The sequence below is a fragment of the Aureobasidium melanogenum genome, assembly GCF_000721775.1.
Source record: "Aureobasidium melanogenum CBS 110374 unplaced genomic scaffold scaffold_29, whole genome shotgun sequence".
Taxonomy (NCBI): domain Eukaryota; kingdom Fungi; phylum Ascomycota; class Dothideomycetes; order Dothideales; family Saccotheciaceae; genus Aureobasidium; species Aureobasidium melanogenum.
The window spans coordinates 78,015-98,248 of NW_024470081.1; the positions used below are offsets into that span (position 1 = coordinate 78,015).

At 50.2% G+C, this 20,234-nt stretch overlaps 8 protein-coding genes across 8 annotated transcripts; 7 read left to right on the plus strand and 1 right to left on the minus strand.

The window, feature by feature from the left end:
• Positions 1–5: 5 nt before the first annotated feature.
• On the plus strand, positions 6–2,189 carry M437DRAFT_58695 (uncharacterized protein; the record flags this gene model as incomplete). Its single annotated transcript, XM_041023438.1, has 2 exons — positions 6–459; positions 1,051–2,189. 2 exons carry the CDS (start codon positions 6–8, stop codon positions 2,187–2,189), a joined length of 1,593 nt encoding a protein of 530 aa, XP_040875747.1.
• A 3,291-nt stretch (positions 2,190–5,480) lies between these two features.
• Positions 5,481–5,897, plus strand: M437DRAFT_78741 (uncharacterized protein; the record flags this gene model as incomplete). Its single annotated transcript, XM_041027043.1, has 1 exon — positions 5,481–5,897. One exon carries the CDS (start codon positions 5,481–5,483, stop codon positions 5,895–5,897), a length of 417 nt encoding a protein of 138 aa, XP_040875748.1.
• Positions 5,898–7,007: 1,110 nt separating this feature from the next.
• On the plus strand, positions 7,008–8,175 carry M437DRAFT_58677 (t-SNARE; the record flags this gene model as incomplete). Its single annotated transcript, XM_041023433.1, has 3 exons — positions 7,008–7,118; positions 7,211–7,780; positions 7,834–8,175. 3 exons carry the CDS (start codon positions 7,008–7,010, stop codon positions 8,173–8,175), a joined length of 1,023 nt encoding a protein of 340 aa, XP_040875749.1.
• Positions 8,176–8,948: 773 nt separating this feature from the next.
• Positions 8,949–9,578, minus strand: M437DRAFT_69662 (uncharacterized protein; the record flags this gene model as incomplete). The annotated part of the gene is made up of 1 exon (XM_041025321.1): positions 8,949–9,578. One exon carries the CDS (start codon positions 9,576–9,578, stop codon positions 8,949–8,951), a length of 630 nt encoding a protein of 209 aa, XP_040875750.1.
• A 618-nt stretch (positions 9,579–10,196) lies between these two features.
• On the plus strand, positions 10,197–11,708 carry M437DRAFT_69663 (mannose-6-phosphate isomerase; the record flags this gene model as incomplete). The annotated part of the gene is made up of 3 exons (XM_041025322.1): positions 10,197–10,227; positions 10,365–11,186; positions 11,236–11,708. 3 exons carry the CDS (start codon positions 10,197–10,199, stop codon positions 11,706–11,708), a joined length of 1,326 nt encoding a protein of 441 aa, XP_040875751.1.
• Positions 11,709–14,167: 2,459 nt separating this feature from the next.
• On the plus strand, positions 14,168–15,220 carry M437DRAFT_88267 (uncharacterized protein; the record flags this gene model as incomplete). The annotated part of the gene is made up of 1 exon (XM_041028786.1): positions 14,168–15,220. The coding sequence occupies one exon, from the start codon at positions 14,168–14,170 to the stop codon at positions 15,218–15,220; it is 1,053 nt and encodes a 350-aa protein (XP_040875752.1).
• Positions 15,221–16,476: 1,256 nt separating this feature from the next.
• On the plus strand, positions 16,477–17,796 carry M437DRAFT_58706 (cystathionine beta-lyase; the record flags this gene model as incomplete). Its single annotated transcript, XM_041023441.1, has 1 exon — positions 16,477–17,796. One exon carries the CDS (start codon positions 16,477–16,479, stop codon positions 17,794–17,796), a length of 1,320 nt encoding a protein of 439 aa, XP_040875753.1.
• Positions 17,797–18,308: 512 nt separating this feature from the next.
• On the plus strand, positions 18,309–20,210 carry M437DRAFT_88269 (uncharacterized protein; the record flags this gene model as incomplete). Its single annotated transcript, XM_041028787.1, has 1 exon — positions 18,309–20,210. One exon carries the CDS (start codon positions 18,309–18,311, stop codon positions 20,208–20,210), a length of 1,902 nt encoding a protein of 633 aa, XP_040875754.1.
• Between the last annotated feature and the right edge of the window lie 24 nt (positions 20,211–20,234).

Here is a 20,234-nt window from a genome sequence, read left to right on the forward strand (position 1 = left end):
TCAGGATGCCGCGCTCTCAATATCTTCTTCCCTTGCTCCTTCCCTGGTTGGCTGCAGCAGGTCCCCTACCTGGTAATACTAATCTAGTCCCAACTACCGATTCTACTACGCATGCGAACCATATATTCAATGCGATTCATAATTCCATGCGCCAATTTGGTTCGTCGCTGAATCACAATGGCATGTCTCTCTTCATTGCTACAGTCCCTGAAGGCACGGAGCTTTATCATGGAACATCAAACAAGGACCGTGTCAATGGTACACAATGGCTTGCCTTTGAGCCTGAGCATGCTTTGATCTTCGCTCGAGGTCGTCGGGGACCGCCACCTGGTCATCCGCCTGGTGATGGTCATGCGCCTCCTCCTGGAGAGGAAGATGATGAATCTGATATGCCTTACCACCCGGAGGAATTTTCAAGTCACTCAAAGCCCATCAACGAAGGCAACGAGGAGAAAAATCGTCTCCCTGATGACCAACCAAAACATCGTGGAGGCAAAGATGGTAAAGGTCGCCCAGGCAAGACTCATGGCGACAAGGGCTGTCATGGCCCTCCTCGTAACGATTCTCGTCCCGATGGTCCACACCGTCGTCCTCCACCACCACCGCCGCCCCCACCACCTCACCACGGCCCACCAGGACGCGATCATGATGACCCACCTCGGCACTGCCCCCCCGGCGAAGGCCACCTCCCTTGTCCTAAACCTCCAGGAAAGGATCATCGCGAACCCCCGCGCAGAGATTTCCCGTTTGAGCATCATGGACCTCCACCTGAGTGGTTTGAACATCATGATGACCACGAGCACCATGGCCCACCGCCTTATGAGTTCTTCGATGAGATCGATGGCCCTCACCACGATCATCCGGAACACAAGAAAATCTCCTTACCACCGATCGGCTACTGGGTTCATCGCCTCGGTGATCTGCTGCGCAACCCTAAGCGGCGCCATGTACCGCATCCTACTGAGATGACATCCGAACCTGTTCAGTCTGAGGTGATCGAAACACGGGCAGAACAAGAGCCGCTGGCTCCAGGCAAGCCCGGAGACCAAGATTCAGACTCAGGATACTTGCACACCTACCGTACGAGACACAGCCTTCGCCTGCTTTACGTCGATGGACAATCCGCCGCAAAGTCTAGTAAAGGAACTCTTGATACCCAGGATGTGCTGCTTTTGGAGGACAGCATAGACCACGACTCGGGTATGTTTGGCGAGAGAGAGCGCGCAGCTCAGTTGTGCAAGCTGGCTCATGAGAGATGGAATGATCGAGTCGATGGTATCCTCCGTATGGAAGGTGGATTCGAAATCATCTTGTGCGACTTTGCTGCTCATCTTGATGTTGTTAGCATTGCCAAGACAAATCCCAAGGCTGGCGGTGGCTTTGGCGGTGGCGGTGACAATGGCGATGGCTTCAATTACTACCGCGCTATTGCCGCTCGTTATCATGGTATTGGCGGAGGTCGAGCGGTGCTCGACTATGAGGGATTCGTCTCTACCTTTGCGTATCCAGAAGCCATGTTCTTTGACGATACTGGTCGTCCTCGTCTCAACAACGGATCTGCTGCGATCGATGATCTTCGCCGAGCTGTGGACAAGATGATTCTTCGAAAAGGCGATAACATCGAGGCTGTCGATTGGCAAGCCATTGTTGACATGGTTGTCGCACGTTACGCTGATCGCATCGAGTACCTAGCCTCAGGCTCGTTGAAGTCTCTCGCGGCATTGCAATCAGAAATCGAGCGTGCACTGCGCCCTTTCATCGACTACAATGCCCGCAACAGCAGTTCAGAGATCGAAAGATGCGCCTCGCAGTTCATGCCTAACCCTGTTTCCAGAACATCGACGAATGTGGCAGCTCAGGCGATTCGACAAGTGACAAATACCTTATGCTCCAGCTTTTTGACCGCATCTGAGCAAACAGAATACACTACCGCTCTGGAGCAGATCAAGCAGTTGAAAGAGTACCTGGCATGGACAACGTGGAAGCAATGCCGTGGCTGTGCGGCCGATGAGATTTGCTTTCTGCCCATCTGGCCTGTTGGTACAGCGGAGGACTTTGAACAGCCAAAATGCAGGTCTGATGTGAGTCTTGGACCTGGTCGAGGTGAAGGCGATCGATATTGGAACGACTTTGGGGGACCTGGACGTAAAGGTCCTGGACCACACAAGCGTGGAAAGATAGACGTCTGAGGAGAGTTGTTTGGATGTTGATATGTTGTTTCTCTTGCGTGTTTATACTGTCTTCGATTCTGAATACCCCTCTTTGTTATTATATTTGAATTCTTTTGTTCTTGACACGCTGCACTTAGTCTAGTCTTCCAACCATTACCATATCAGAAGTCCTTGCCACAACCTTTGCGTGTCCAGACAACGTGATCGAGTGATTCAAGGGGCGTATTACTTGAGCACAATGATGGACCTTTGTCAGCGTGGGCAATACAAGCCGACGTCTGGTCTTTGTAGTCAGTCACCAGCCACCGTCTACAAGGCTCGCCGGCATCGTGTTATCAGATTGCCAAATCGGCAATAGCATTGTCGGCAGATATACCCTCATGGCTAGTGGGCGCCTGTCAAGTCATGGTCCAGACCCCATGGGCCATGAGCTATGGACGATGCCTCGCCTCGAGGCGCTCTCACGACACGACTCACGGAACCTTTCCTCTCCTCCACATCCGCCCACACTTGCCGCGCTCGCTCTCTTATTCCGAGCACACCACATGTTTTTTTCCGATCCGTGAATAATTCTTCCGCGACCTTTTCACATGTTATGCCAAGACGTTGTGCTGCCGCTCGCTCACGAGAATTTTGCGGAAAGAAGAAAATGAGTTCGGGAATTGGGATGGGTGGTTCTCGGCATGTGATGTTCGTGGGGCAGGTGGGAGATTCGGACCGAGGTGGAATCGGGACGAAGTATCGTGATGTGGAGAGGTGGAAGGGAAGTGGTGCTGGAAAACACAGATGTTGAAGATGTGTCAAGGTGGAGAAGAGAGTGTGGTGGGATTATTGATCAAAGATGTTCGCTGAGACAGCTTCTCATCTTGAGAGAAGACGAAGAAGAGCTTGCTCGGTGTGCTGTCAGGCATCAGAAAGTGGAGGAGCAGCCTGCTTCTCGCACACCTGTCTAGCCATAGAAGCAAATTTTACGCGAAGTTGAGCTGGAAGAGCTGGCAAGAACAGATCCTGACACAGCCTCACATCATTTGCGTTGACAGCATTTGAACATTGCAGCCAGTTCTCGCAATGATTATCGCAGAGGTCGTGTGCTTCGAGAGAAATCGTGATATCTCGGTCCGAGGATGTTTCTTCACCGCACGACTTCAGCTATTTCTTTACCATTTTTTGTTTCTGCACCGGATATTTTATTTTTGCTCTCGCTCGGCAAGTACACCCCAGTTTCTGTCATACGCCATGCCACGCCATGCGATCGCAGAATCTGGGGACAAAAGAAAGTTGAATGAGAATACAGTTGTAGAGCCGCCTGCCTTGGCCTGCGTAAGAATATGCAAATGACGACGTTGAAATCCTTCTCGATGCCGATGCGACATGTACTCAAGTACCTGAAGGCTGAAGTGCGAACTCTCTTTACCTGCATCGAAGGCGCATCGAAGGATTTGTCTTTGTGATGACGGAGGTGTTTATTGTTATTTTGTAAAGGGGTTGGGGATATTTGATCGTTGGGTTATGGAGATGAAAAAAAGAGTTTTCTCATATTTGATGTATTTGACCGAGTATGCCGAGAGAAACTCTTTATCGACCGATTACCTACAATGTTAGGTTGCGGTTGCATGGACTAATTGACCCTTTGTCCTTGCGCGGATACGGCGTGTGCTCCAAGGCTGATGAACAGCCTGATGTCTGTTGTGTTTTGGTCTCGCACATCTTTCGGAGAAGATAGTAATTGCCAGGATCCATCGGTGGCTCTCTTCCAAGTTGAACTTTTAGACGAGAAAGAAACGGGATGTGGGTCTTCCCCAGGCGCCATGCACCCCACACTCGAGATCTTGCCCTTGTCTTTTAGTGGAGACCTAGCGCATGTGTATTTTGCATCTTCCTCGCTCGCTCGCTGAGAAGTTCGATATACGGCCCGATAAACGATGGCCATCTTAAGCAAGCACATCAATGGAAGTACAGCTCCACGCAGAGTCCCAAGGACTTGAGGTTGAAGCAGCGTGCGGTTAGGAAAGTAGGGTCTGCTTGCGCTCTAGTAGTTTTGATAAGATCTTCCCCTCCATTATGCGGATATATATTGTGTCTTGGACGATCATTTTAACCATTCACTCTCGAGCTTCGGCTAGTGAGTGAGCGAGAACGTTGGACTTGTGATGGAACATTCCCTTGATGCGGGTTTGGGATCAGGCACAGTCCATACGGGTCGAAGACTTGTATCGTTATTGCCCATGTGACCTCTGTTGGAGAGATTGACATGGTCAAAGAGCCCAGTACAACTGCTCGCGAGTCTGATCTTGGACGGCCCACGACAGAGTCGTGCCATGCTGGAATCTAGGCCACGGTGCATGAATCGGTCTTCAGAATGCGGTTATACTCCTGAGCATCGACAGAGAGGGGCCTGATATGCCCGGACGATGGGCAAGACGATCTTATTTGTCTAGAGTCAACACAGAGCATGATCAGCTTAGATGCATGACGGCCTTTGTCACAGATTGTTATGTTTGAAGTGTGTGATGTTGTTCATCAAGAAGCGCCGACCACTCGGTCTTCTCTGCGGCAGAAGTTGGCTGGCTACGTGGTGCCGAGACGCGCCCCTACCCCGGCCTTTCTCGGTCTGTCGCAATTTTCCTCTCGGCAGAAGGCCGAAAATGTAGATAGCGCGCGAAGAATCACCTCATGGCAAGGCCAACTGTCGGCCCGGCAGTGAGAGTGCGGGTTGGTGCGGGTTCGTGTCGTGGGGATGAGGCGATCCACTTTGTGGTTTGCAGGGCCGAGCAAGATCTGACGAATTCAGTATTTCTTCTCTGCTCTTCCCTCCGTTCCTTTCTCCCAGCTCCCAGTTGCTTCCGTCGTCCGCCAAAAAAACAATAGACACCCACCTCCAAACGACTTGACACATCAGCCTTTTTTGCTTTTTGTCGTCGTTCAGCCCCCAGACCCCACGCTTTTGCCGATCTAACAAGATTCGTGTGCGACTATCACGCGGATTTCGCCCGTCCTTCCACCCGGCCTTTGCCAATCACTTGGTCTTTAGCCGACTCTTGTGGCAGCCCTTCTGAGCGTTGCATCTTTCCCTCGGCTCATTTTGCTTCCTCACACGACTCATTTTCCCAAGTCGGCCGAGAGCAGAGCAGCCCTGACAGCCGATCCTTACATCCACTTGACTCGCCCTTCGATCCTACATCCCTTTCAGTCGTCATAGCCGACTCTTTTGAGCGCTTAAAGTCCAGCCCTCCCCTTTCCACTCTCTTCTCCACATTCCTCCACAAACCTTCTCCAGTTTTGTCAGACAACTCACATCTACAAAACACAATGGACTCTCAATCAAACCAACACTTCTACGCCCAGCAGAGACCTGCTTATCACCAAGCTTCCTACAACCAATCCACCTTCACAAGCTCGGCTAGCCTTTCATCATTGGCTTCCATCAACACCAGCCCTGACCAGACCAACATGAGCTCTCGTCAATCACCTACCTTGGTCTCTGCCGCGCCTGTGACATCGCCTTCAAGCCAGTCTCAGTTCTCGTTGCCTCCTGCACAGAACAACTACTACCAGCAAATGCCGCAGTATCCTCAGCAGCACCGTGGTAGTTTCTGCGAAGAGCAGAGACCCAGAGGTCACAACGACACCTCGCCCTTCCTGCAAGACTTCAGCCTTCTTGCTGAGGCTGCCAAGCGTGCTCAGATGGCTGTCATGATGAGAGACTTTGACGACCTCGAGATGTAATGCGACCATTCTGGGTCAAACCACTTCAGAGCATGCATTATCAGTGCGTTACGGTTTACGATTGGATGATAAACGGAACGGAAGGCGTTTTAATGATGGCTATGTTTTCAGTATGGCGTTGGTCGGCTCACGAATGATGAGGCCTGGGAATGGGACTTTTACTAGAGATTCCCCATGTTATTGTACAACAGTCTAGCTCCTACAAGGACGAGACCTCGCAAGAGGCAGAATTCAAAATATTCAATCAAGAATACTTCACGTTTCTCTCATCACATGTGATGACCCTTAATGCTATGACCGAGGTTAGATGTGTCGCAATGATAAGTGCGGCGATTGAGTTGCCGAGCTAGCCATCTACACTGTATTCTTAGCATGAGCGTCGTCATTGCCTCTTCAATGCGAGAATGACGAAGTTGAAGCAATGCTTGACAGAAGTTAAACGAGAATATGGCAGGATCGGCATGGCAACATTGAAAATTGAAAGAGTGGGAAGGAAGAGGGCACATGCGCAGGCGTCTTTGCACGTTGGTCACCGTTGTTTCATGACGGGCAGCTTGCAGAAGAGTTGGCCATTTTGAGCCCATCTCTCTGGCCCTTGAACAGGCAAGAACATGTCATTGGCGAGCAAACAATAAAAAGCGCTGGCAGATAAGTTGAAGGACACTGTGAATATAGAGACTTTTAAATGATTGTTTTGGTGTTGGAATACGGGAAATTTGAACGAGGCGGCAGGTCGATCTCCTGGCTGTGCCTGGGAAACCCAAGACGTTGTTGGCCAATGGTCGTCGCTGCATCCGTCGCTCCAGCCAGTCCAAGCGCTCAATCACGAACCGAACCTTGACTGCCTGCAGTCGTTCAACCCATTTTTGCACCTCTACACATTCGTCGTCGTCGCGCCTTCCTCGAGGACTGCAACATCCCGTCGCGTGCTTTCTTTTGTGTCCGACCGTCGTCGCTCCTGCCTAATACCCACCCGCATTGCGCCGCCCTTACGTGTCGTCGAGTCGAAGCGCCATCTCACTCTTTCGTCGTCGAGGCCTTCTCTACTACAGCAACTTTACACCAGCATCTTAATAATTACTTGCGCATCAATTGCGCTCGCGCCGAAACATGGCTTACAACAACAGCAATCAATATGCGGGATACGGCGGAAACCCCTACGGTGACGGAGACAACCCATACGGCAATGAGGGCTACGGCCAGGCAAACCCCTACGGAGATGTGTGTCTTGTCAAACTTGTCGCAACAGCATATGTACTGACTACCCTCAGCAGCAGCCTCTCCAACCTCCGGCAACCACTCGCCATGGCGAGTCCAACTACTCGGCCATGACTCAGGACTCGCAGTATAGCACACCGCAGGCTGCCGGCGTACCTGGCCAGGCCAGCGGTGTAGCAGCCACCGGATCGCAAGCCCCAATGCACCAATCCTCTCCTACTGTTCTCAGCAACCAGGACTTCTTGTCGCGCGTCGAAGCCGCCAAAGCCGACATTCGCCAGTTGACCCAATACATTTCCGAGATTGCCGCAGCCCACCAGCGTACACTCAACAGTCCCGATGCTTCTTCCAACAAGGCCCTGGAGTCGATTGTCACCCAGACACAGGTTCTCAACACTTCCATCAAGGACCAGATCAAGTTCCTCGAGACAGATGCTGCCAGAAGCGGTCGCAACAACAACATCAAGAACAGCCAGGTCGGCCAGCTCAAGACAAGCTTCAAGAAGCAACTCGAGGAGTACCGCAACGAAGAGGCCAGTTATGAACGCCGCTACCGTGAACAAATCGCCCGTCAATATCGCATTGTCAACCCTGAGGCCACCGATGCTGAAGTCCAGGAGGCATCCAACGCCGACTGGGGCAACGAGGGTGTTTTCCAGACTGCTGTATGTTCAGTTATTGCACATTTCTTAGTCACGCATACTAATTCCGCCTCCAGCTCAAGACCAACCGCTCGGCCACCGCTAGCACCGTGCTTGGTGCAGTGCGTGCTCGTCACAACGACATTCAACAGATTGAGCGTACTCTGATCGAGCTGAACAAGCTCTTCGAGGATCTCGCCGAGGCTGTCGTCGTTCAAGAACCCATGATCCAGCAAGCTGAGCAGCACACCGAAAACGTTAAGAAGGACACCGAGGCTGGTAACGTGCAACTCGACAAGGGTATCACACATGCTCGTCGCGCTCGTCGTCTGAAATGGTGGTGCCTGCTCATCGTTGTCATCATTCTCATCATCATTGGTCTGGCTGTCGGTCTTACTCTTGGTCTCAAGAACAAATAAGGATAGAAAACCCTCGTCCGGTTCTATGAGCCTGTTTGGATAGCACTGATTTTTGATCTCGCAACATACCCTCTCGGATTCTCTCATCACGTCAGCTACTTGCTGGACACAACCTGGCAAAAAGATGCGTGCTCGCGCCTCATGCATGTTACAGGTAATCGGTGGCTTGACGTCAAGCAGAAAGTCTGTACCTCATGTCAAAGGTGGACAAAAAAGGGATAGAAACTCCCGAATTTCCTACTTCTGATTCTTCAACGGCTCGGCATTGATGATGTTGACCTGTCCTTCGTACCATACTTAATAACGAAGGAACATGGACGATACTCTCTGTCGGCTGAACATTTGTTTGTCCTTTTTTTCTTCTCGTTTTTATGTGAATGTGTATTACTCCCCCCAATCAGCGAGAACAATCAACTAATTCCATTACCATACTACCATTCGCTTCCTTTGTTCTTGATACAATGCAGGTTTTTGTGAACAATGTGTCTTCAATCACTTCATCTGCACTTATCCGTATCGCAGTACTTCATAATACTCTGTGCATTACGGCAATTGGATGAGGGACGTTCTCTGTTTGCATTGTCGCTTACCATCTCAAGCTAAAGCAAAGGGGGTTTTTCTTTTGTGATCTGGAGCAGACCACGAAATAGAAGAAGGGGAGTGGGAAAAAGATCAAAGGTAAGAGAAGGGAAGAGGTCAGGATAAGCGGCAAGAAAGGGGAGCCGGGTAAGTCAAGGAAGGACAAGCAGGTGAAGGAAGGACGAAGGGCAGGGCTAATCACACAACCAGAGGCACCACCATCCACCTCTTTTGTAGATGGATTTGCCGTTGCCCCCATCGGTGGTGCTTGTGGCGGAAGGAGTAGTGCTGTTGATCAGAGTAGCTGCAGCAGTCTGCTCAGGAAGCATAAACTCCTTGGCCACAATCGCAGTAACAATGACCTCAGAAGCTGGTGGAACGGGAGGTCCAGTAGCAGATGGAGTGGGAGGAGGGAACAAAGCCGTCTTATCGTGGTCCGGATCCCCATTCAAAACTGGTGGTTTGGCCCCAGGATGGCACCACCAAGGACCTCCGCCCCAGGGCGTACAGCGACTAGCACCAAATATGTCTCTGCAATGGGCGGGGTCGAATGTGCAGAAGACCAGGTCGGCAAGTTGCTGATCGACACCACACATTTCTTCACAGTAGGTGTAGCTTTCACGACAAAATTTTCTTTGTCTCTCTAAGGTGTCGTCGTCGTATGGACCATGTCTGGGAAGAAGAGAGCTGACAGAAGTAGTAGTTGCGGTTGTAGAGCTGGCTAGGTCGTGAAGTGTAACTGAGGAAGGTGCGAGGGGTAGACCTGATACCATGCTGGTGAACAATGCTACCAGGCATAGTAGGAAGGGTTTGGCAGAGAACATGGTGGGAGATGAAAGAGATACACCAGAAGTATGAAGAGAGAAAGGAGAGTGTTGGCGAGTTGGATATTTTTATACTTGGCCTTGGACTTGAGAAGCTGGTGGTATGAGTACTTGCAAACCTAGTCTTGTACAGTTGCGTGAGCCTGAGTTGGTTTCAGTGGGAATATGAATCACATATTTGTCTTTTTATTCGGTCACAGTGATTCAGTTGATCATAGGCATTAGCAGTTAGAGAGAATTCATGTCGATGAAAGTCCTCGGCGAACCAAATGAATCTCAGCTGAAGAAGCTGGTTGGAGAGTCGATAAGGGAGTTTTGCAGATCAGGTGGCAGTCACATCGTATTGGAAGGGTTAGTCAGGAGCCTTTGAGCTTTCAGGAAAGGTCGGAATACCTACTGCTATGCGTAATGTGTAAAGAGTCGTTGGAGGAAGAAGTTGAGATGGGAGCAGTCGTTGAAAAGGGGTGCATGGTCGGAGCAGGCGGCTCCATGTGAAGCTTCGGTGGAGCTGCTGTGACGCGGAGGGGCATCACCCCTTTCTCTTTTTACCTTTTGATGTACAACTGACCCTCGTCGCTCTGTTTACTTTGTCGCATCACCTTTGAGAATCTATCGAAAATGCAGATCCCTCTAATTCGCCTGCAATGCGGTAAGACGTGTCTGAAAGCGAAGGAAAATGCCATTCGACTGACATGACGATTCGCAGGCTGCAACAGCTATGAGTGGGGTAATTCGCCTTTGCGACAATCACCACAACCCACGCAAAAGACTGATAGACATGGATAGGAAAGGTCGGCAAGGACTCTGCTGCCGCCCGCTTCGCCTCTGCCACCCCCTCCGACTTCAGCATCCAGGAAGAGAAGCCCTACGCCGAGCTATGGATGGGAACACACCCCAGCAACCCCTCCAAGGATCTGCAAACCCAGCGCACTCTGCTCGACCTTGTACAGGACAATGAAGCCTTGATGTCCAGAGAGATCTCCGAGAAGTACCAGAAGAAGCTGCCCTTCTTATTCAAGGTGCTTTCCGTGAACAAGGCCCTGTCCATCCAAGCCCATCCCAACAAGAAGCTGGCCGCAAAACTGCACGAGAAAGACCCCAAGAACTACCCAGACGACAACCACAAGCCCGAGATGGCACTTGCCATTACTCCTTTTGACGGTCTCTGCGGCTTCCGTCCTCTAGCTGAAATCTCGCACTTCCTCGACACTGTACCCAGCTTCAAGAGCCTGGTAGGAGAGGAGGAAGCAAAGAAGTTCCAAGAGACGATCAAGGGTCAGGAAACCTCAGAAGAAGAGTCCAAGGAAGCAGAAAACAAGAAGGCTCTGCAGGCTGCTTTCCGCAGCCTGATGAAGAGCAAGCCAGAAGAGATTGAGAAGCACGCCAAGGACCTTATCCAACAAGCAAAGGATGAGGGTGACAAGTTCGCCGGTAATGGCGGCCCTTCGAACAACGGCAAGGAACTTGCAGACTTGATGCTCCGACTCCAGGGCCAGTTCCCTAACGACATTGGCCTTTTCGTCACTTTCTTCCTCAACTACGTCAAGCTCGAGGTTGGCGAGGCCATGTTCCTGAAGGCCGACGACATCCATGCTTATCTCTCTGGAGGTGATTTTTGTCCTTTATCATTCAACTAACTCACACTGACCTGATCTAGACATCATCGAGTGCATGGCCTCTTCCGACAATGTCGTTCGCGCTGGCTTTACTCCCAAGTTCAAAGACGTCGATACCCTTACCGATATGCTCACATACTCCTACGCCCCCATCAGCGAACAAAAGATGTCTCCTGCAGACTACCCCTTCGTCACCCTGAACACCACTGCCTACAGCTCCAGCTCTTCTGCCATTCTCTACGATCCCCCAATCGAGGAGTTCAGCGTCGTCAAGACTGACCTCAACAAGCCTGGTGCCAAAGCCACTTTCGAATCTATCGACGGCCCTAGCATCATCATTTGCACGAAAGGTTCGGGAAAGATCAGCGTTGGCCCCAAAGAGGAGGAAATCAAGGAGGGTTATGTCTACTTCATTGGAGCTACTGCAAAGTGCGTTCTTGAGAGCTCTAGCGATGAGCCTTTGGTTACTTTCAAGGCTTTCTGCGAGCTTAACGGCAAGGAGAGCAAGATTTGAAGCCTTGGGCTTTTGCGGTTATGATTAGATGAAGTAAGCATAGTATTCTATATATTGTTTTTAATCCACTTGCATCTGCATAAAAGCCTGTTCTTTTGCGTGATCTTGCTGACTCCGTGGTTGGTGGTTATGTGAAGCGATGCAATGGGTGGGTATTGCCGAGAGTGATGGAAGTGTTTCGGTCATGACAATAGATTCTTCGTTGGAAGCAAAATCAAAATGCCGAGTAGGAGACTCGAACCGAGCACCATGATACACAACAGATCACACTAGGAACTATAAACCACGACAAGGAATACCGCATTGGTCACAGAGGAGCAAGAAGACAGCTACTGGATAAAGGGGCCAGAGAGAACAGGACAAGAGTCAGAGCAAAAGGAACTGCTTGGTCTTGATCAACGGTTGATCCCAAACCAACATCAATGGTACAGTGCAGAAGACACGTGGTTCGTATAGGTCAATTCCAGAGGCGATACTACTTCCGCTATAATCAAGTATACGGCTTTCTATCGTGCTTTTTCGTCTGCTAGGTTGACATATGTATCCAGCACTCAGAATCACCTCACACCGAAGGAGCAAGGTAGAGTGGCTTTGTAGCTTCCAGATCCACTCCTTGTCCTTGACAATAACAACTTCTCGAGATTGTAAAGATGAGTCCTGGAGATGCTGTTCGATGAACAAACCTCGTTTGGAGACTGGAGATGTGATGATCTCAACCATGAACTCAGGTCTCCCAAGACATAGCAGCTCCACACAAGATACATCACTCGTATCTCTCTATCGTTGAGCGAGATGTAGAGTTTGAAGATCCACGAGCTGTCGTAGTCATCCAGTATAGTTGATGTAGGGATATCCGGCCAAGTCTTTGGATCATCGCATGTAGCATGAGTACATCTACAGCATACCACTGTTGTTGGTCTTGACGGTACTCCCAAGGGGGCTGAATGTGAAAGTGCCCAGCATCTGAAGTGCCCTAGGGATAGCTTTCTCATGAAGTGTCATGCTGACCTTGGTGCGACGTGTAGTACACTATACACGCAACAGGATATGTCGATGGCATGCGTATAGATAATTCCATAGTCTTCTTGATTTCCATACGGCTCGTGAGATTCAAAGGCGGGCTTGTGGTTCTTCGATGATGAGCATGGCGATGAGTGAGAGGTTCAGGGACGAAGAAGCTGACGAGTGTGTGGCGAACTCAGACGTAAAAGGTTGTATCTCCAAGGGGTTTCGAGATACTATGATATAGTAGCGTGCTGGATAAGCTGATGTTGTTCGTATTGGTGGCTTGACGATCTTCGTGATCGAGATACGCCTTATGAGACTTACAAGAACGGTTTGAACGTTTTTCGACGATGGACATAGCAAAGCCCGAGAGGTATACAGACAGCGAGGAGGGAGATGAGTGATCGGAGGTAAGTATATGGCCAACTCAGGGGTAGATCATTCTATTTGAAGACTTGTTAGTCATCTCAACAGTTGATAGAAGGGGAATGGAAACTGACCTGAACCTTGAGCAAGTCCCTATGTCATGAACGACAACCAGAAGACACAACCACAAGTCATCGATGTAACGAACTAGATGTTGGAAATTTTGAATACGTGAGTCACCTGTCAGTGTCGCCACGTAGAGGGAATCACCTGCGCATTCGAACTTATATTAACTCGAATCCGCAATCACGTCTTGCATCTGACCACTCCATGATCAATGATTCTTTCTAGAAGCTACAAAATACGGGTAATGCCGTAATGAATGTCTCTTCGCATCAGTGCATGAAGTAAGTAGTGTGCACATTATGCTCTTTATGTTTGTTATCATGCTGAAATGTACCAATCACCTCGATGGCCATGCTTATCCGTAGATAACATCACTGGTGGATGCCTTTCGTAGAGCATCGATAGTAGATACATAAGACGAAATGAGAGCAATGCGATGATTTTAAGTCAAGGTTGCGGATTCGAGTTGTAGGCATGGTTTGTTGATCGAGCGAATATTGGTATGGGTGTGACGCAAAAACGTATGGATGTCCATGCATTCAGGGCAAGGCAACCCTTCCAGTCCAATCACGGATCAAGGATGGGATATTTCAAGTAGTGTTCCCGCATTGCGACATGAACATACTTGGCTGAGATATAATCGAAAATGGGACGGCTCTCAATACCATGTTTCTTCGAACGGTTGATGTTGAAGTTTGCCACTGCCTGCGATCATGGGTGGTTCTTTTGCATGGTTAGGTTGAGATGTTGCGCGAAGGTTCCGTTTCAGTTTTTCGCGGGAATACTCGTGGTTATGAGTAATATCTCTAGGCTTCCACCACGAGTCTGGGTATAAAGTGTTCACGGAGTGCTCTCCTCTCTCTGTTTCTTCAATACCACACCAACACTTCCTGTCGCTTCTGAAAACCTACATCAACACTTCCTAATATTCATCAAGCTGCAATCCAAACCTTCCTCAAAGAATGCCGCACTGGCCTGTCTCCTACTTGACTCATCAACAATCAGACTTGTGTGAGCTTGGGTCGCGAGACCTAACACGGTGCCCTCCTTCCTGTTCACACCGACAAATCATCGACGAAAAGATCCCGTTAGATCCTGAAGAAGTTCGCGGGATCCCATCTCCAGAACCAGGGTTGACTCAGAGTGACTCTCAGATAACCACCTTGATCAGAGGAGCAACACCAACCCCTGGCCTACAAATCCGCATCCTCGATCCGAAGAAGAACAAATGGGGATATACTCCTCGCACCAGAAAGAGCGACTGCGATGCCTGTGGCAGCGGTCAAGGTTCACATGGATTCGCATGCTCGGCCTTGGGACAGCGAGCCGTCGACCAAGCTTTCCAGCGCGTTCTGACGACAGTCCAACACTTTCTGACTTATATGCTCATCGACGATGCCTTGCGAGCCCTCAAAAAGATGGAACCCATCCAGAACAGGTTCTTATCACCGGATATAAAAGCTGAGGTGCCTTCCATTATGTTGGCGATGGGTCTTGATTGGGACACTACATGCGCTCATCCTTTCCTGAAACGCTTGCTCAATCTTTATGGACTGGAAGAAGGGGTTGTATGCGTCAAGGGGTCAGAGTCTACCGACGGTGGAGTTGACATGATTCTCTGTCTGAAAGAGAGCTTTTGGCGTGCGCACCAAACGAATTGCGATGCGTTCAACTCCATTCCCATATGTCCAATCGTGGTCCAGAAAAGCTCTCGCGATGACTCGATGGAGCGTCTCAAGAAGTGGTGCTTGGAGTACTTTGATTATCTCGAGCGAATCCAAATCCCGCACCCGTATGATGAAAATCGATGGCCACTTCCGTACTTTGTGGTGGATGGAGATTGGTGGAAAGTTGGGTTTGCTATCAGAGTCGGAAGCACTGTCGAGCTGTATGACGAATCAATCAGCTCCATGGGATGGGTGAACGGTGTTCGGAAAGTAATGATCGTCCTCCAATATGTCATCAAGTCGACAGCCGAACGACATCGCGAGTGGTATCTCGAACACGGCGAATAAGGGACTGTCGGGTAGATGATCGTGAGACTATCTGTTCACTGGTCTAGTTCAAAACTGCTGGCAGCGTCTTTTCAGATCGGGATTGATAGATGAGAACACAACTCCTATGGTCAATAATATTGGCATCATTTACCTCGTGCATGTCTCCCAGAGAATTTTTCCATGTGCTCCGTGTTTTCCATGTTGTAACAAGTCTTGCATGCTTGAAGCTCAATACCGTATATTTAAATTTGGTAGTTGATTCCCCGTCAGATGCAAGATCGATCTTTCGTGACTTGGAGGATTGATGTCCAGGGTGAGTGCTTAGCATAGATGCTTTTGATGGACCGCTCCATGGATTTGGTAGTCGTTATGCCTTTGTATACGATCAGTGATCTGAGTTTTCTTCTGGAAATGGTTCCAGTCTAAGTGCTGCAATTCTATAGGTTTAACATTGGCATTTTCCTCTCTTTACAAGGTGTTTGACGGCGTGAAGTGCAAAGCCAAGCCGTCGAGTTGTGTGACTCGTGATGACGTAGAACTTCGCGACTTCCATGGACCTCAGGCATCAAGTTCTGGTATATCTATCTTCATCTCTTGACGAGAGCAAGTCGGCATATCTTCTAGTCAATATGCCGTTGACATATGAGCAGTAAGTCTCTGCCTCAACCCTGGGCGTTGTGACTCGACAAGGTGGAACCGATTTCCTCAAACAGTCATACTTGGAGAAGAGCATCCGAGTGGAAGTGTGTTCGGAACGCTCAGGGTCTCTTTAGAGAACGAACAATATCACTGTCAGTGTGTAAAGGCGAAATGGAGATGCTAGAAGAAGGCACGAATGGAGCGGCATTCGCTGAGTCATTTGATCAATGATGGTCAGTATCTCGTCCAAGTAACATGCAAACAATACGATGGGTATGGCTCATGGAATTTATATGGTGTCGGCCGTCATTGTTCGGTATGGAAACTAGCCCCGGTTTCGGCCTGACACCATCCGGCAGCCAACTGCCGTTCGCCGCAATTGCGTCTCCCATCTCTTGCTTGACGGAAGTTTGCTCTTTCATTCCTGAAAACAACCACACTCTAGATCCCCGATCACGACTCAATTCGCAACAGACGCCTTTCGCACCTTTCATTCAATCGTCACAGACACTTTTCGCACTCTACTCCGCTCAAGAATTACAGTAAGCTCGGTCGAGTCTTCAAGTCACAATGACAGGATACTAATATCATGTCCAGGGTGGTAGGCCCTGTTCAAAAACCACGACTTTAGCATCATGTCGTCCTCTTCAACCTCGGTTCCAGCCAACAAGCGTCTCGACGTCGATGGTCACAACCTTCCTCCTTCGCCCACTCCTTCCAGCCCCAGCAATGGCAAGAACAAGTACTCTCTCGCAACCGAGCTGGTCTACACTGAGTCAAACGACCAGTACAATGCTAGTAGCGTTCCCATCTACCAATCTGCAACCTTCAAGGGCGAGGGCAATGAGTACGATTACACTCGTTCCGGCAACCCTACCCGTACCCATCTCGAGCGTCACTTGGCCAAGATCATGAATGCCCACCGCGCGCTGGTCGTGTCGTCGGGCATGGCTTGCCTTGACGTTATAACTCGCTTGCTTCACCCCGGTGATGAGGTTGTCACTGGTGACGACCTCTACGGTGGCTCCAACCGTCTGCTCAAATACCTCTCAACCCACGGCGGTATCATTGTGCGCCATGTCGACACCACCAACCCCGACTCGGTCGCTGCCGTTCTGTCTGAAAAGACTGCCATGGTTCTTCTCGAGTCTCCTACAAACCCTCTTATGAAGGTCGTCGACATTCCTACCCTCTCCTCGCTTGCTCACAAGGCAAACCCCAAGGCGCTTGTCATTGTCGACAACACTATGCTTTCTCCTTACCTCCAGAACCCTCTTGACTTGGGCGCCGATATTGTGTACGAGAGCGGTACTAAATATCTGTCTGGTCACCACGATGTCATGGCTGGTGTAATGGCTACCAACAGCCCTGAATTGGGCGACAAACTTTACTTCCCTATCAACGCTTCAGGCTGCGGACTCAGTCCCTTTGACTCGTGGCTCCTCCTTCGTGGTATCAAGACGTTGGCTGTTCGCATGGAAAAGCAGCAGGCCAATGCCATGGCCATTGCCAGATACCTTGAAAGCCACGGATTCAAGGTCCGCTACCCAGGTCTTAAGTCGCACCCTCAGTACGACCTTCACTGGTCGCAGGCTCGTGGCGCGGGTGCTGTTCTTTCTTTCGAGACTGGCTCGACCACTATCTCAGAGAGAATTGTGGCAGCGGCCAAGATCTTCGCTATCTCTGTTTCATTTGGCTGTGTCAACAGCTTGATCAGTATGCCTTGCCGCATGAGCCATGCCAGCATTGACCCTGCTACCAGAAAGGAGCGTGCTCTGCCAGAAGACATCATTCGTCTGTGCATTGGTATCGAGGACGTAGGCGACTTGCTTGACGACCTGCAGCAAGCTCTGGTCAGAGCAGGTGCTGTGAAAATCACACCTGATGGAATTGAGGCTCTTGACGCAGCCGAGGGTGAGACCAAGGCGACTAGAGAGTTGACTGATGAGCCATGATGATCATGACGTTTATTTGCAATATTTTTCCCTTTTCCTGTACATACCCCAAACAAACGAAGGGAATTAGATCAGGCTCTTTATACAACCAAAAATGATTTTTTGAGTTAAGTTTGAGGCTAGTTTGAAACTTGAACAAATCAGGCAGTGACAGGACCCAGGTGCGGAGCTTCGGCGGGGTAAATGCCCTCGTGCTCATCAGGGTAGCGACGACCAGTGCTCTTTCCCATCCATCCTCTTTCTCTTCTCCAGGGTCTTGGTCCATGACAGCTTGTGCGCCGCACCAAGTGAGCCGGCAAGATACATCCATCGACTTTTCTATCAGTTGCATCTAGCAGTACAGCAAAGGCAGTCCGCGTACACCCGGAGATAAGATCCACATTCCGCTGACACTTGGTCGTCGTCCATCACGCTTCGCAGAGCAGAAGAGAGTTCCTCGTGAGTGCCTGTTCTTATCTTGCCTCGAGCAGCTTCGACAAACATCCCGATACTGACTAACGTCTCAGACAACCATGCCCTTCCTCCGCCAGGCCTATGGCGTCGGCCTTAGACCCAAGCCTTGGCCTCTCCCAAACTATGCAGCATCCTACCCCTCCACTATTCGCTTTGCAAGTCACTCGAACAAAAACAAGAAGAATCGTGTCGCTCGGGACTCCCATCCAGAACCCCGTTCAGATCACAATGACACAGGACCTAGCAGACGTCAGAAGCCCTTTTGGGATTCCATCACTCCTGACTTCTTGACACAAGACATGGAAGCTCTGTCAAAAAAGGCCAGACATTTCGCCCAAGCCTCTGCCTTCAAACTTCAAGCCTTTCACAACTTAGGATCCAACCCTCACGTTGAGGCTTCATCCATATCATGGAACTCAGACACCAACGAGGTCAGCCATAAAGTCTATGATCCCATATCTGGAAGAATGGTCCCCGCAGACAACGGACAGAGTAGAACCGCCACCACCTCAGCTCCCGGCGAGAAGAACAACCAGAGCTTTGAGGAGGCTCGTCACAAGCCCACCGTCGTCTCACAGCTGCCAGACGATGTCGCGACCTCCACGAACACTCCTCCAGCACATGCTTCCCTCACTGAGAACTTTGACAAGACATACCAGTCCGAGCATGACGAGCTACTCGCAGCCCGTAGGCATCTGGAAACGCTGCGTGAGCAAATTCAGATTCTGGAACGACAAGCCCATCCCGAGTTGACCAAGCCCTCCGACGCCGTCGATGCTGAGAGACCTGCAGTTTTCGAGGATGGCTGGGACAACAACCCAAAAGGACTACAGACGGCTTTCAAGCTTGAAAACCAAGCCTGTGAGCATGGCGAGATGAAGCCCCTTGAACAAGAGATGGATGCTTTTAACAAGAGACCCACTCAGAACATCATCGATGACTATAGTGTAGCTCCAAGTGGCATGCAAACACTCTTCGCAGATGAACAAAAGAACGACGAGGTCAACCACAAGTCTTCCTTGGAGCAGGAATTGGCTGCTATGAACACCAATGCTCCTCCACTTGAAGATGGTTATTCAGTCCCGCCACAAAGCCTCGAGACACTGTTTGAACAGGAAAGGCGAGAGGCTGACAAGGGTGAGCGCGAGTCCCTCGAAGATGAAGTTCGCACAACTGGTATTTCAAATGAACTTCCGCAGTACTCTGAGAGCTTCGATGAAGAGCCTGTCGGCCTTGAAACGATGTATCGCCGAGAGCAACGGAGCACGCCGCAAAGATTGGAGCATGAACTCGAGAACATGCCTTCCTCTGCGAGTACGAAAGACCCGGATGATGCCTATTCGACTAAGCCTATCGGTATGCAAACCCTTTATGAGAGGGAAGCAGCAGGAAAACAGCGAGGCCAATACAAGAATCTCGAGGATGAACTTCGAGACCATATCCAGACCCGCAATTCGGATGATGGATTCTTGCCGGAACTGGAAAGAATGCAGACAACCTGGAACAGAGAGCAGCAGGAAGTAGAGAGAGGTAGGGCTGCATCGCTCGAAGAGGAGATCAAAGCCCAGGAGCAGTCGTCGACCATTGCAAACGAGCACGACACTCTACCTTCGGGTATGGAATCCCACTTCATGAACGAGACCCAAAGAAGCGAAGATGGCAAGTCGAAAACTCTCGAAGAGGAGGTGAGCCGCAGAGTGCAAGCACAAACACACAGTGACAGTCACTCTCATCCTTCAGGTGGCTTGGAGACTGCATTTGACGAAGAGGAGAAGGACACAATCCTTGGAAAACGTCAGACCCTCGAGCAGGAGATCAACACTCGTGGACCTGCTTTTGAGGATGGCTATTCTACGATGCCGATGGGTCATCAGATGATGTCCTATCTGGAGAAACAAAAGAGTGAACGTTCGCTCGAGGACGACCTCAAACAGGCAAGTCGTTCCTCATCATCCTTGTGAATCATACTGACTGCGATTCGAGAT